Here is a 13042-nt window from a genome sequence, read left to right as displayed (position 1 = left end):
GTGTTGTATTGAAGCAAACCCCTGGAGTGATGAGCTGTACACCACTAATACAATTAATTTATGATTACCGAGTTGAACTTGTGCTTCCCTGACCCACCAGGCAGACGCTGTAATCCTAAAGCCTGAAGCTGATAGCGCCGTAGCAATGGAGGTACTGCGAAGCGTATTCAAATAGCGGAACCCAAGAATGAGCTTTACACTCCGGGATTGCCAAGATTACAAGCAGCAACGCTGGTTCCTCGAAGGTCAGGACGCAACGCTGCGGCAGTCGACACCGGAGAGGCGTGGGGGTTCTTGGAAAGAAGCCACGGGCAGCATGTGTAGAGTTTTAAAACCCTGTTCTGGTTCTGCGCTTCCTCAGCCAATGGGAGAAGCTGAAATCGGTATCCTAGACACAAGAAGTGTCCAAAGATTTCCTCCATCTGCAATATTCTGAGCCTGACTCGGCCATATAGTCCCCGAGCGACTGGTTATTATTATTAGTATTGTTATTATTATTATTATTATTATCAAAAAGGTCAATTGTATTGACTTATTTATCTTACTAGTGTTTTACATCTTTGCTTTCGGCTTCGCTCTCTGGCAACACGAGTCGAGTCTTCCTCCACGAAGCACGGGAGCAGCCAGGAGAACTCGCGTGGCAACCGATGGAGCGACTGAGAGTTATTACTCATGTTCTGCCCATGGAGCTCGTTGATCACTTGTTACCATATTCATAAGCACCGTCATAAGCACAGTCACCGCTTTATGTTGCCTCCGGAGGGAAATATTAATGATAAATGAACCTTTTTGAGTTGAGTTGAGTTGAGTTTATTTCGATAAGCAAAATATACAACCATCAGTAATAAACAAAAGAAAGTGGCTGAACGAAAGAGTCAAGGCTGAAGCTATCTAACTTATAAGTGCCCTAACCTATGATTGCTCAAAAAAAAAGTATTCCAAAGAACCATATACACATATAAATATATATATATATAAAAGAAAAACAAAACAAACAAAAACAAAACAACAAACCAGAAATTTAAGAACATGTCCCCATGCATTAACCGTTACTTCTTATGCTTCATCAATACTGTTAAGTCTAATCTTCTCCAGAGTCATGTCTACATTTTTTCTTGAATAGTACCAGATTTTTACTTTCTTTGATGTCATCGGTTAAAATATTCCACTGTTTCACCCCACAGACAGATATCAATAAGTAGACCTTCAGTATCCCAGACATGCTGTATATGTTTAGAGCTATTGCTGTATTGGGGTTGTTGTTGTTGTTGTTGATGTGAAATGAAAGGCCTGAGTTGAGATGTATACAAACTATTTGAATCATCGTCGGGACATTTGCAAATCATGGAGTGAAAAAGTGAGATTGCCTTCGGCCGTGCTTTGTCAGTGCAGTTAGAAATGAGATGAGCCTGAATAAAGGATTAAATTACTCAATAAGTCGGTCATTACTGTATTTGTGGATCTCTCGCAGCGCAGTGGGATGAACCCACACATGCTGGTGTTCTCAGTGGAGAGGCTTGTTTATCTTATTTATGAGGCCAGTCGACCACACAGTATTTGGCTTCAAACTTCTCATTTTTCTTTTATTGGTTTTGGTTGTAATGTGCAGATGAAATTGATATTTATTTGTTTTATTGAGGACAAATACTAAATTAAATAGTGTGTCGCATTTTTTAAAATGAAAAAGGCAACCAGGCTTTGCTGGAACGTATTAATAAAAATAAAAACATATAACGTATAAAGATGCTTACTCATGTTTCATCCATAATTTGTTTTTCCTCTCCGAAGATAGCCTCTCATTTCTTTTTTTTCCATCATGCTGTACTTTTGTTTTTGTGTGTTACTCGCTTTATTAACGATGTTGTAGGGGCACCTGAATGTTCATAAATCTTTAACTCTACTGCCTCGGAACTGATTAACTGCTGCCACTGCATTGGATAAAAGTTTCAGGTTTGGTGACACAACATTTCAGTCGGGGCGTTGTGTGTGTGTGTGTGTGTGTGTGTGTGTGTGTGTGTGTGTGTGTGTGTGTGTGTGTGTGTGTGTGTGTGTGTGTTTGTGTAAGCTGATTCAGCCACTTGCTTAAAATGTGAATGAGAAGAGAAAGTTGGGCAAAGTTTCGTCTATCTCTCATATTCACATTTCATCATCATAGAATCCTCCGTGTTCACTTCTACGAATCCGCTTGGCTTTGCACTTTGAAACGCAGAAGTCGAAATACATACCTCTCCCACATTTGATGAGCCTGTGAGGACGATAACGCCGATCGGCTCACAGCTCGGATCGTTTAAAGATAATGAAAAGACTGTGACTTCAACACAGAGGGGACTTATTTATCAAATAGTTTGTGGGTGAAACAATGAATGTAAATGTTGCACTCCGATTGGACGTGTCTCTTTCCTGCTTAATTCTGTTATGTTGAATAACAGACACACACACACACACACACACATGTCTGTAGCAGACACAGACGCTAAGACTGGGGCGACATCCTCAGGTAAAGTCTGAAAGCATTCAAATTCTTTAAAAAAGAGTCAGGCTTTTGTTTTAATGTGAGCCCATCCATCTCAACAGCAGGTTCTCTGTGAGGCGATACAAGTTATTTCCTAGTTAAAGCTGCTACTTTGTTGCCCGGTGGTGCAGTGATGGAGAAGGTTTGCCTGGGTACACACACACACACACACACATACACACAGCTTCACAACACAGTGAAACACTTCCCCTACACATAAATAACTATATTTCAGTTTAATATACAGTGCTGATTCCCCTGAAAATATGAATACAAAACTAAAGAAAACGACTCAAGGATGAAGACAAAAATGGGTAAAAGAGATTTTTAAAAGTCTGGCAGAAATGGAGTAAAAAAAAGAAGCTTTTTATAGTCAGTAGTTCTGACTTCCTGTCCCGTTGCCCTCATGTGAGAATTAAAATGCATTTTATCAGAAAAGTGGAGGGAGGGTTGTTCAGTGGAGGATGGGTGTGGTGGGGGGGGGGGGGGGTGCAGGTGAGGAAGATGAGCAAAAGCTTATCAGAGTTTTACAGAGAAATATAAATACACAGGTGCATACCATTATCAGTGTTGAGGAGGAGATATTATTAACTGAATTATTATGAAATAACTCCAGCGCCCTAATGTGAAGGACGGGGCAAAGAAAAACTCTTTATGAAGCTGTGTGTGTGTGTATGTGTGTGTGTGTGTGTGTGTTTTGCTAACATGCAAAATACAAAATGCACATTGTATTTGCATACTGCATACCATGTGTGTATGCATGCTTGCCTCTTGTTGTGCTTATGTGTGTGTGTGTGTGTGTGTGTGTGCTTGAAGGAGGCCAGTATAGTCTTTGATGTGTATCTGTTTCCCCTCCTCTCTCTCATGTCACGGGTTTGATACCCTCGAGTGTCAGCGGTTCCTTTTGCCTTCAAAACTTCTCTGGGCAGACCGTGAACCCTCCTGCGGCTCCCATGAAGTGCATCTGAATTTGAAAGATGACAAAAAGAAGAAGAAGAAGAGAGGCATGCCGTGTACCAGAAGGGGGGAAGACAAAGTGTGGAGCAGCTGGAGTCGTACAGGGGGAATGAAAGGGGAAGAAGATTACACATCCAACCCCTCCGCCCTCACCGTGAAGCCGATGGCTGAGGCCGCGGAGAGCTGGAGTTCTGCTTCCAGAGAGCTCTGCAGGAGTTAGAGGCAGCGACCTGCTCATGTTACGGCCGCCATGTGGTCGTAAATGATGGATTTAATGAAGACCAACATCCATCTATCCGTATAACACGAGAGCTTTATATCCCAAAATGAATGTGGAATGAGCTCACACAGCAGCCACTGTTGGAATCATTCAATATGCAACATGCCTCACAGCTAGATCCTCTCTCTCTCTCTCTCTCGCTCTCTCTCTCTCTCACGGTGCATTCTGGTAGTGACAAACTTCACAGCTGTCCAAATGAGCCACATTAATAATTCAAAGTGCCAGTCTAGATCATATCTATCTATCTATACATCCACCCAACAATTACCTTTGTGTCCGTCACAATATGAAATTTAAACAGAGTACATATCAAGCAACCCACATGAAGACAAGACAACAGCAACAACAATGCTATTTCATTCACAAAAGCACCTGCACACAAACAAACACACACACACACACACACTTCACCTGCATGTTGCTCTTTGACACGCAGGCACCCTTAGTCCACAGTGCAGGTAACTCATACATAAACATGAATTAAAATAAACAGAAATGATGTTTGCGAGCTGCTTAAACAGACGGGGGGTGGGGGGGGGCATAGAGAAGACATGTTGTCTGTTCATCCGATGCGTCGGCCCCCTTCTCGGTGACAACAGTCCACATGTTTTTGCATTGCTGCGTGTTGTTTTCACATTCCCTCGTTCTTTATATTCATTGGATGGATTTTTCTCTTTTTGCCTTCAACAGGTTCATAATTATGTGCAGCCGCATGTGTGTGTTGACCTCTCCAGGAGACACCCGGGTTTTTAATATTCCAGTCTGTCCCCGACTTCCTGTGGCCGATCATTACACACACACACAAACACACACACACACACACGCACACACACCGACTCTAAAGCAGACCTAGCCACCTCCAGTCAATGTCCATCTTCTAAACACAAAGATGAATATAATAAAGCTGAACATGAAACGGACCCGAGATGAGAAGCCTCTGTGTGACGGACGCGCTGAGTGAGTCCGTCACAGTTCCCGACCCAAATGAGGATTGTGGGAAAGTTGGACTCGGCTTTGTTGGTGAGCAACGAGCCTCTGGCTGAGGGCCAAATGCTTTCTCAGGTCTTTGCTGTGAAATAAAGTTCAACCAGAACATATCAATAAGTGACATTTAGTCGTACTAAATGGAAGTTTTAGAGCTTTAGTGCTGGTGTGACGCTGGAGGAAGACGATGGAGTCGGTAGAATCAACATCATCATGCAAATATTCCTTTTGTCTTGTGTGTGAAGTTGACCTTTTGCAGTAGCTCGAGAGTAAAGCTCAAAGGATGTCCAAAAGACTCAGTAAATTGCAATTTCTAAATCACATTTGATATTTCTTATCTGGAAATTGAAACCTTGGCTTGATGATAGTCTCAAAGGAAAGGTCAAGGGGTCACAAGAACATTTCAAGGTATCATCTGGGGGCCAGGAGTGCTGTCAGCAAATGTCAGTGAGATGCAAACATTGGCTCGTAAACTACATGTGATCCGAGTCAGGCGGGCGGTCACAAGGTCACAAGGTCAAGGGATTCAAATGGAATCATCCTCGGGGAACAATGAACAGCAACACAACACGTCACGGCTATCTGACCGACTCGTGTCTTTCTCTGGACCGGCGCTGTTCAGGAAGAACGCGACGCCATGGCCGATAATAACGCCACATCAGCGTATTTCATATGAAAAAAGACTTGAAGTGAACAGCATGTTGTGCGGTAACGACGCATTTGATTTAATGTCTAAGTGACAGATAAATAATCTGATAATATCAGGACAAAAAGCTTGTAAAGTCGGGGAAGCCGGCTGGCAGCAGTGAAGGAAAGACGAGAATATTAATGTGGATCCACAGGCACAGCAGGACAGATGTTCACAGCTTTAACAATTTTCTAAATATTTTCTGAAAGAAAAATCCACCTGACTCGGTATGAGAGCTTCATGCTTTATGTGTTTGGCCCCCAGCCTCCAGGAGCCTGTAGTTTGTCTCAGGTCGGAACCCTTTGATCCACCCATGGGGGAATTCATACGGCCGAATGAATGAAACACACACACTGTCCATACTCTGTATGTTTGTTATTACTTTTATTAATTATTATCATCGTCATCATCGTCAACATTATTCTTCAAGTTTAGCTGTGGAACAAACTTTTTCTTGGCTGTCAAAATATGTTGAATTATCATTTTTGCATGAAATGAAACCTAAAAACAAAGTACGGAAAGGTTTCAGAATAAAATACAACATGAGGAAGAAAAGAACCTAAAAAACAAAAAACAAAAAATTTCTATCAGACATTCAACTGAATAGGAGACAAAATGCTACTAAAATATATTGGTTAAATGTACATAGTTGATGTGTGTGCATGCATGTGTGTCTGACCAATGACAAACTGGCCTTTAGCTCCCTTTTCTCCCATGATTAATACTGTACATCCCAAAATGTACACTCAAGCCGTACCACTGCCGGTGTGTGTGTGTGTGTGTGTGTGTGTGTGTGTGTGTGTGTGTGTGTGTGTGTGTCTCTGTGTGTCGTCCCTTCCTTGGCAATAAGAACACAATAAATGGAGTGCAAGCAACAGCATAATTCTCTCTAACACATTCTGAGAAAGACAAAAATTAAAACACTTGTAAAGCCAGACCCTTCCCCCCCCCCCCCCCCCCAATGTAAACTCTGATTTGAAATGCCATCAAACCTATCCAAAAAAAACCTCTCCTTATTGAAGGACGAGGCGTGTGTCCTGCTGTACCTCGTTTATCACCAGGCTTCTCGTGCCTATTTTAAAACATAAAACGCCGGCTGAAATGTTCTCCCGATCAACAATAACAACTATTTATGTTTTACATAAACGGCATCCTTACTTGACCCGTGGAAGACGTTAATGTTCAGCTGGCAGACGCACAGAGAAGATGTGTGGACGGTAAAGGGTTCTGCAGAGCACCAACTACACGGAAAGAGCGCATCGACTGTTGTTTTCTTCTTAAGTATCACGGCTGTGTTTTTGTTACTTTCGAGAGGTTCTTCTTTCAAAAGCCGAACGATGGAAACATTTTGGCATCGGAATTTGTCTCCAGCCCGCTGAGGAATCGAGACGTTCACCCAGATTTGACAACAACAAAAAAAGAACCTCGTTCATCCAGTTTCTTTTTCACATCTTTGTCCTACTTTTCCGAGAAATCCCCTGAAAACCGTCACCCAAGGGACTCGGCGCTTTTATCCGATGTGAGTCCCGTTGGCGAACGAACGAACCTAAATCTGAAAAATAAAAATGAATGCACACTGCGGAGCAAGTATTGGAAATGTCACCGCTGGTGACGAAGCCGAGGCCCGTTCGAGTGGGAGTGGAACTCCAGAAAGTAAACGTGAGCGCAAAGGTTTTCAGTTGCGGGGACCGCGTTGCATTCAGGGACCCCCTGGCTCCCTCGGACGGAGCAGTTAACCAAGAGAAGGGACGCAGGCCGGCGGAGGAATACGTAGAAGATGAGAGTCGGAGTTAGAAACAAAGAAAGATGGAGATAGAGATGTTGAAGGGAGGTAAAGAGACCACGGACGAGTTGCTATGGATACATAAACCTATTTGTATTAGCTACTCTATTCATCCACCTTCTGCTCATATTTTCTCCAAAGGCACCATCTACCAGCTCAGTCCTGCCTTTGTTCCGTCTCTTAAGAAAGCACTGCTTCATTCCGTAGCTTTTTGTTGTTGTTGCTACATTTTAAAATGTAAACATATTTCATGATGCTCCAGCAGCCCCTTGGGAGATCACCATCATACAAACAAATTAAAAAAACTCAACACATTGGCACAAGATATTTCCTAGAACGAAGACCATTTGAGTTATTTGTACAACATGAATTGGTTTCGTCAGTGTGATCTGGAGCCACGCGCGGTACCGGCACCGTGATCTGGGCCTTCTGGTCACATGACCGCGGCCACGATTCATCTCCTGTAAACCGAACACACAGCACACGCCCACTTCTTGGCATCACGGCTTTCGTACAAAAGTTACGGTCACCGTTTGTCTCCACATTTCCAGAGTCGTGTACATACATGCAACAATTGGAGATAGTTATGATCGACAGCAACCGACTTCATATATATATTTTTTAAAGCTCGCGTGGGTCCCCTCATGGGCTGAAAATGCCAAATGTGAACACGTTTCTGACCAACCGGACAGCGAGGCTGAAATCAAGCATTATAATGGATGACTGACATCTTGGTGCATGTACATTAAATATAGCAGTCTGTTGGACGTCTGCCAACTCATAACATAACTCTTCGACACAGACAGTTATACTTATTAGAAAAACTGTACAAGTTACCAGGCACTAGGCGGAACATTTCTCATTCACGTCTTTTGGATAAGCGTAGAAAAATATCTTGTTCTTATATCTCATTCTTTCCTCCTTCTTGTATTTTCTTTTCTCTCGGCCTTTTATTACTTCCTTCAAAAGGAGTCTCGTGGTGATTTTATCTGTTTTTTTGCAACTAAGGCAGCAAGGCAGAAGAAGTGATTCTCTCTTTATAAAAATAAACAAGACGGCCGCCGCGTCGCTCCGTTCCGAAGAAAAGAGGGGCGTTCAAAGACCTCGCGAGAACCCAAACGTCGGTAATGAATCGGGAGAGAAGGGGGACGAGTTACGTGAAGCGACCTGCTCATTTCCCTTCAGCGAGTCACACAACTCAACTTTACAACGTCGTCTTGACTTTGTTCTGTATCTTTCGGTGTAAAGTTTAACAGTTTCCATCCATAGAAAAGGCAACGTATTTAATAAGACGTTAACATGCTACATAGAGGCAACCTACCGAACTCTCCGATATACAAGATAGGCTGAGTACAACACTGTCGGCGAGCAGCTCCGTGGACTCGACACAGAGCCGAAGTTCATCGAGTCAAACGCAAACATTAAGGTTCGATGTCCCGAAGTTCATAAGTCTCTATAAAACCACGTGAAGACAGAAAGAAAGAAATAAAGTTACATACTAAGACCATGTTGACCTATTAACACATACTGAACACGATAAGAACATACACAAGAGGACGTTATGTAACATGTGGGACCGTGAGACCACTGAGCGTGTCACGTGACATGTCACATGACGTGTCACGTGCTCTCAAACGGGCGGGTTGGTGTGCAGCACTTGTGACCCCTGAGGACAGAAATATCGAGCGCACGCCTTCATAATGTTGATATCATCCGTTGTTCCTTACACACAAACACTCTTACATGAATGCACACACACACACACACACCCGTCTGCTGCTGTACCGTGTCAGCGGGCCGTGAACAACGCAACAACAAGTCTCCTCAACAAACAACAACGAGCTCCAAAAGAAAGAAAACACAAATAGACGAGTCTTATAGTACCGTTTCCTGCACACAAACAAAAAAGCATTATTTGCTTTTACAAAATAACATATATAGGAAAAAGGTGTAGCAAATTGCATGTTTTGCACTATAACATCATAATTATTATTATTACCATTATCATCATTATAAATGTTAAGCAGGTTAATAGATGAATGTTCTGTTAGGCAGGCAGCCAGGCACGTCGCTAGTATCATGGCACGGAGGAAGGTAGAAAATAATATCACTCGCTTTGATCCAAGTGGATGAGGAGAACACTTCGGTCCGGAATTACTCCGGTCTTACCAGTTGAAACCGGTTTTAAGGAGTTCAAAAAGTCTCGGTCGGATCGAACCAACCGGGGCCACTTTGCACAGGGGGGGGGGGGCATTTCGCCAGTTGTCGTTATTTATTTTTTGCCAGTTTTAGAAACAAGAGGGCACGAGTGAAGTCAACCAACTGATCATGTTGTACCAAGGTAACACCAGGTTTCAACTGGTTTCAACTGGTTTCAACTGGTTTATCTCTGACCAGTTTACAAGAGTCAAAATAAGTTCATCTGCACGGCGGGCAAAACGCTCAAAAACACGAAGAAGAAAGTCGTTCTCACCAGATCAGATCTGGCTGTACCGAGATAAAAAACGACTGAATGATGCGTCAGACCGGTTGCCACCGGTTTAGCGCGCTGCATAACAGATCCGCTCAGGGAAAGAGTTTTGCTTCTCGCATTTCGTATTAATTTTTTGCTCTGCTGTATGATGGCTGTGCAAGTGCTGAGCTCCTCGAAACTCATCCGGAATGAGAGCGGTGCGACGGTCGGTCTGGCTTCCTCTCGTTGGGGCTGTTGGGTGGAGGCGAGCGCCCCGACTTCGGGGGCTCCTTCTCCAAACTGCCCCTGCAGCAGTTGAGCGAGATCCTACAATGACTTTGTGACCATTTGACAGCCGAGTGCCTCCAGCATGAGGATGTGTTCCGTTGAGAGCCCGTGTGCCATGAGCCCGCCTCCAGGAGCGCGGAGGCCGGCAGCTTATTCATAACAATAACACACGTCCTGAAAGGTGCGGGTGAGTCCAAGGCATCCCACCACTAATTACTCCCCGTGTTCTCGTCTACGGTTTCAGAGTCGGCGACAGTCGTTTCCTCCGTGGGCTTGGTGATGACATCATCACTATCTGGCACCGTTTCCTCCTCCAACACCTGGTTTGTGATGTCTTGGCCTCCTCCTCCTCCTCCTCCTCCTCCTCCTGCTGCCTCCTCTTCAACTTCTGTCTCGATGTCAGTGGCCGCGTTGCCTGTAGTTACTTCTCCTCGGCCGTCGTGACAAACTGCGACGACATCGCCGCTTTCGTCCGTGATCTCGCTGCGATCGCCTTCGTCGTTTTCCTCCGGCGCCGCGTCCTCTCGCTCCGACACGGCCGCGGCGCTCTGGGCGAGGCCGTCCTGCTCGCGGCCCCTCTGCTGTGGCGCTTTGTCCGAGTACCTGTGTAAGCCCCTCTGGATGTGTGTGGTGAAATCGTAGCGATCCACACACACGTGGAGGCAAAAGCTGCACTGGTAGGGTCCCTGGTCGCCGTGGCAACTCATGTGCAGGGCATACATGACCTCGTCCAGGAAGTAGATGCCACAATGGATGCAGCGGTTGGTCAGGTCGTCCTGCGTGGCCACCTCCGCCGTCGTGCGAGTCGACGGGACGCTTGGCCGACGTTTCGCCAAATGATCCTTTCCCTCCCTCCTCATCTCCTCTTTTGAGCTCTCTCCCTCGTCCATCCTCTCCTTGTCCTCCTCTTTCTCTCCTTTCCAGCTCTCCCTCAACCTTTCAGCGAGCGGCGACTCTTGCCTTCTCCTCTCGGCGCCGTTCGTAGACGCGTGGGCGTCGGCGGCGCTCGTGTCCCTCTGCCTTATTGCGAGATCCAAAGGAGCATCGTTCTCTAATGACGGCGACGAGGTTTGGGAGTGAAGAGGAGGAGGAGGAGGAGGGTAGTGAGGAGGGGCTGGGGGTGGGGGAAGAGGAGAGTAGGGAGAGGCGCAGTAAGGCACCGTGTAGCTCTGCTGATGATGCGGCCCCGGAGCCACCATCGCGCCAAGGTAAAGAGCGTTATTCCCGAGGCCCCCGGGGCTACTGAGGTTACTGATGCTACCAGGAACCCCGGAGGCGGCTGCCATCTTGTACTTGGTCCAGAATCGGAGCCAATCTGACTCCGGGGTCAAATCGGACGAGAGGGTCAATGGTAAGGGTAAGGAGAAGAGAGGGTACTGGTACTTTTCAATGGGAGATCCAGGAGGCGAATAACTCGACGGTTTGGATGGACGCATGTACTTTTCAATGGGACTTCCTCTTTCTGATCCCCCTCCCCCTTTACCTCCCTCTCCTTGAGATATAATCCCTCCCTCAGCAACGCCCCCATTTCCCTCAGCTACCAATGAGGAGGGGGGATGTGAGGGGAGGAGCAGGGGAGGCATCCGTCGATGGATCTCCAATGTTTGGCTGGCGAGGAAGGCCTGCGTGGATCGGGGTGAGCGCGAGCGCGGCGAAGGCTGCTGGTTTTTGGTTGTTGCGAAGCTCCGGTCCGACTCCTCCCCGTTCAAACGCTCCTCGCTGGCGACGCGCTGCTGCTTGGGGGCGGGGGTCTCAGACGACAGCGAATCAGGGTTGATGCGTTTCCGGGTCCGGCGGCGGATAATCTGTTCGCCGTTGTTCTGCTTGATGATGTTTAGAGGTCTGGGTGTCTACAAGAGAGGAAGACAGAGAACATCTGATTGAAAATGACCCTATATTGTGATGAAATTATAACTTTCAAAGTTATGACCAAGAAACATCCCAGTTAATTTGATATTTGGTGAAACACACACATTCATGCTGAGGAAGCTGCAGTGCGACGGCCTGAGGATCGACCGCTGCAGCTGTTGTTTCTAACAACGAAGGAAAGGTAGTCCGACTCCAACAGTGTCGGACTGAAGTTTTGTAAAGTCTCGATTCATAAGGACTCGATCTCGCGGTAATTAAATGCGACGTGATAATAAAAGACGGACGTGTCTAGCGCTCCTGAGGACTGTGTTTGTTTGCCCTGACCACTAGGGGGAGCGCTTACATCTGATGTAAATGGAGTTTTCCCTGCAGACTCTACTTTTACTTGACGGATCACTCACGAACCTGATCTAATAATAATGACTTTCATCCTAACTATTGAAGTATAAAGTATTTCTCCGAATCATTTGGATTGAAAAGGCAACAGTCAAGCTGAAGAAGTAAAACTGCTCGGTAACAACAACACAGTCTATGAAGCACTTCACACTTGTTTCATTTCCGAATGGAATTAACGAAGTACTTATAAATATACATAAGCAAGATGATGAGACGTGTGTGATGTCTCACTCTTTGACACACGCCAACAAAATCCAAACATTTTAAAAACATTTCCTGAACAATTAGCGAAAGTAAAATAAAGTATTCGCTTCCACTCAAAAGTGATGATTTGCTGTCCTTTCATTATTGAAGAATCAGCTTGTTTGAGGCTTCCTCTCTAAATACACATTATAAATAGTTATAACATTAATAATTGACACAAGTCAGCTTTTTTTGCTATGTCGATGCTGGGAATGATTTATAGTGTGACTGTATCGATGGTTTCTGTGTGTATGGCTCTATATCTGTGACTGACACAGTGTGCCTCTCAAGGGAAGAGTATAAAAGCATGATTATATGTGCCGAGTCATCATCCGTCATTGCGGAGCTGCTACTGGAAGTATTTAAGGAGCGATGGGTCACAGCCTCAATCCAGGATGTCCTGCTGCAGGTGTAACGTAAACAAATGATGACCTCATTCGTTTTGACAATCAACGGTGGAAACAATGTCAGTCACATCGCCGACATTTCTCTTATTCTTTGCGGCTCTCTGGTTTTGTGCTTCTAGTTGCACAGGGGTGTGTAGAAGAAGAGCTCAAGAGAGGAGCAAAGGGGAGACTGAAACAAAGGAG

General features: G+C 45.3%; 1 protein-coding gene across 2 annotated transcripts in view; it reads right to left on the bottom strand.

Moving 5' to 3' along the window:
* Nucleotides 1–5788: 5788 nt before the first annotated feature.
* trps1 (trichorhinophalangeal syndrome I) overlaps nt 5789–13042 on the bottom strand; it is an 84165-nt gene continuing 76911 nt past the window's right edge. For both annotated transcript variants that reach the window (XM_056416833.1, XM_056416841.1), the window contains one exon: nt 5789–11794. In XM_056416833.1, the coding sequence (XP_056272808.1) occupies nt 10154–11794 (1641 nt within the window). In that variant the 3' untranslated portion in view covers nt 5789–10153. The remainder of the gene's footprint in view (nt 11795–13042) is intronic.

The sequence above is a fragment of the Pseudoliparis swirei genome, chromosome 1 (assembly GCF_029220125.1).
Source record: "Pseudoliparis swirei isolate HS2019 ecotype Mariana Trench chromosome 1, NWPU_hadal_v1, whole genome shotgun sequence".
In the NCBI taxonomy this organism is placed as follows: Eukaryota; Metazoa; Chordata; class Actinopteri; order Perciformes; family Liparidae; genus Pseudoliparis; species Pseudoliparis swirei.
This window is presented reverse-complemented; position numbering and strand designations above follow the sequence as displayed.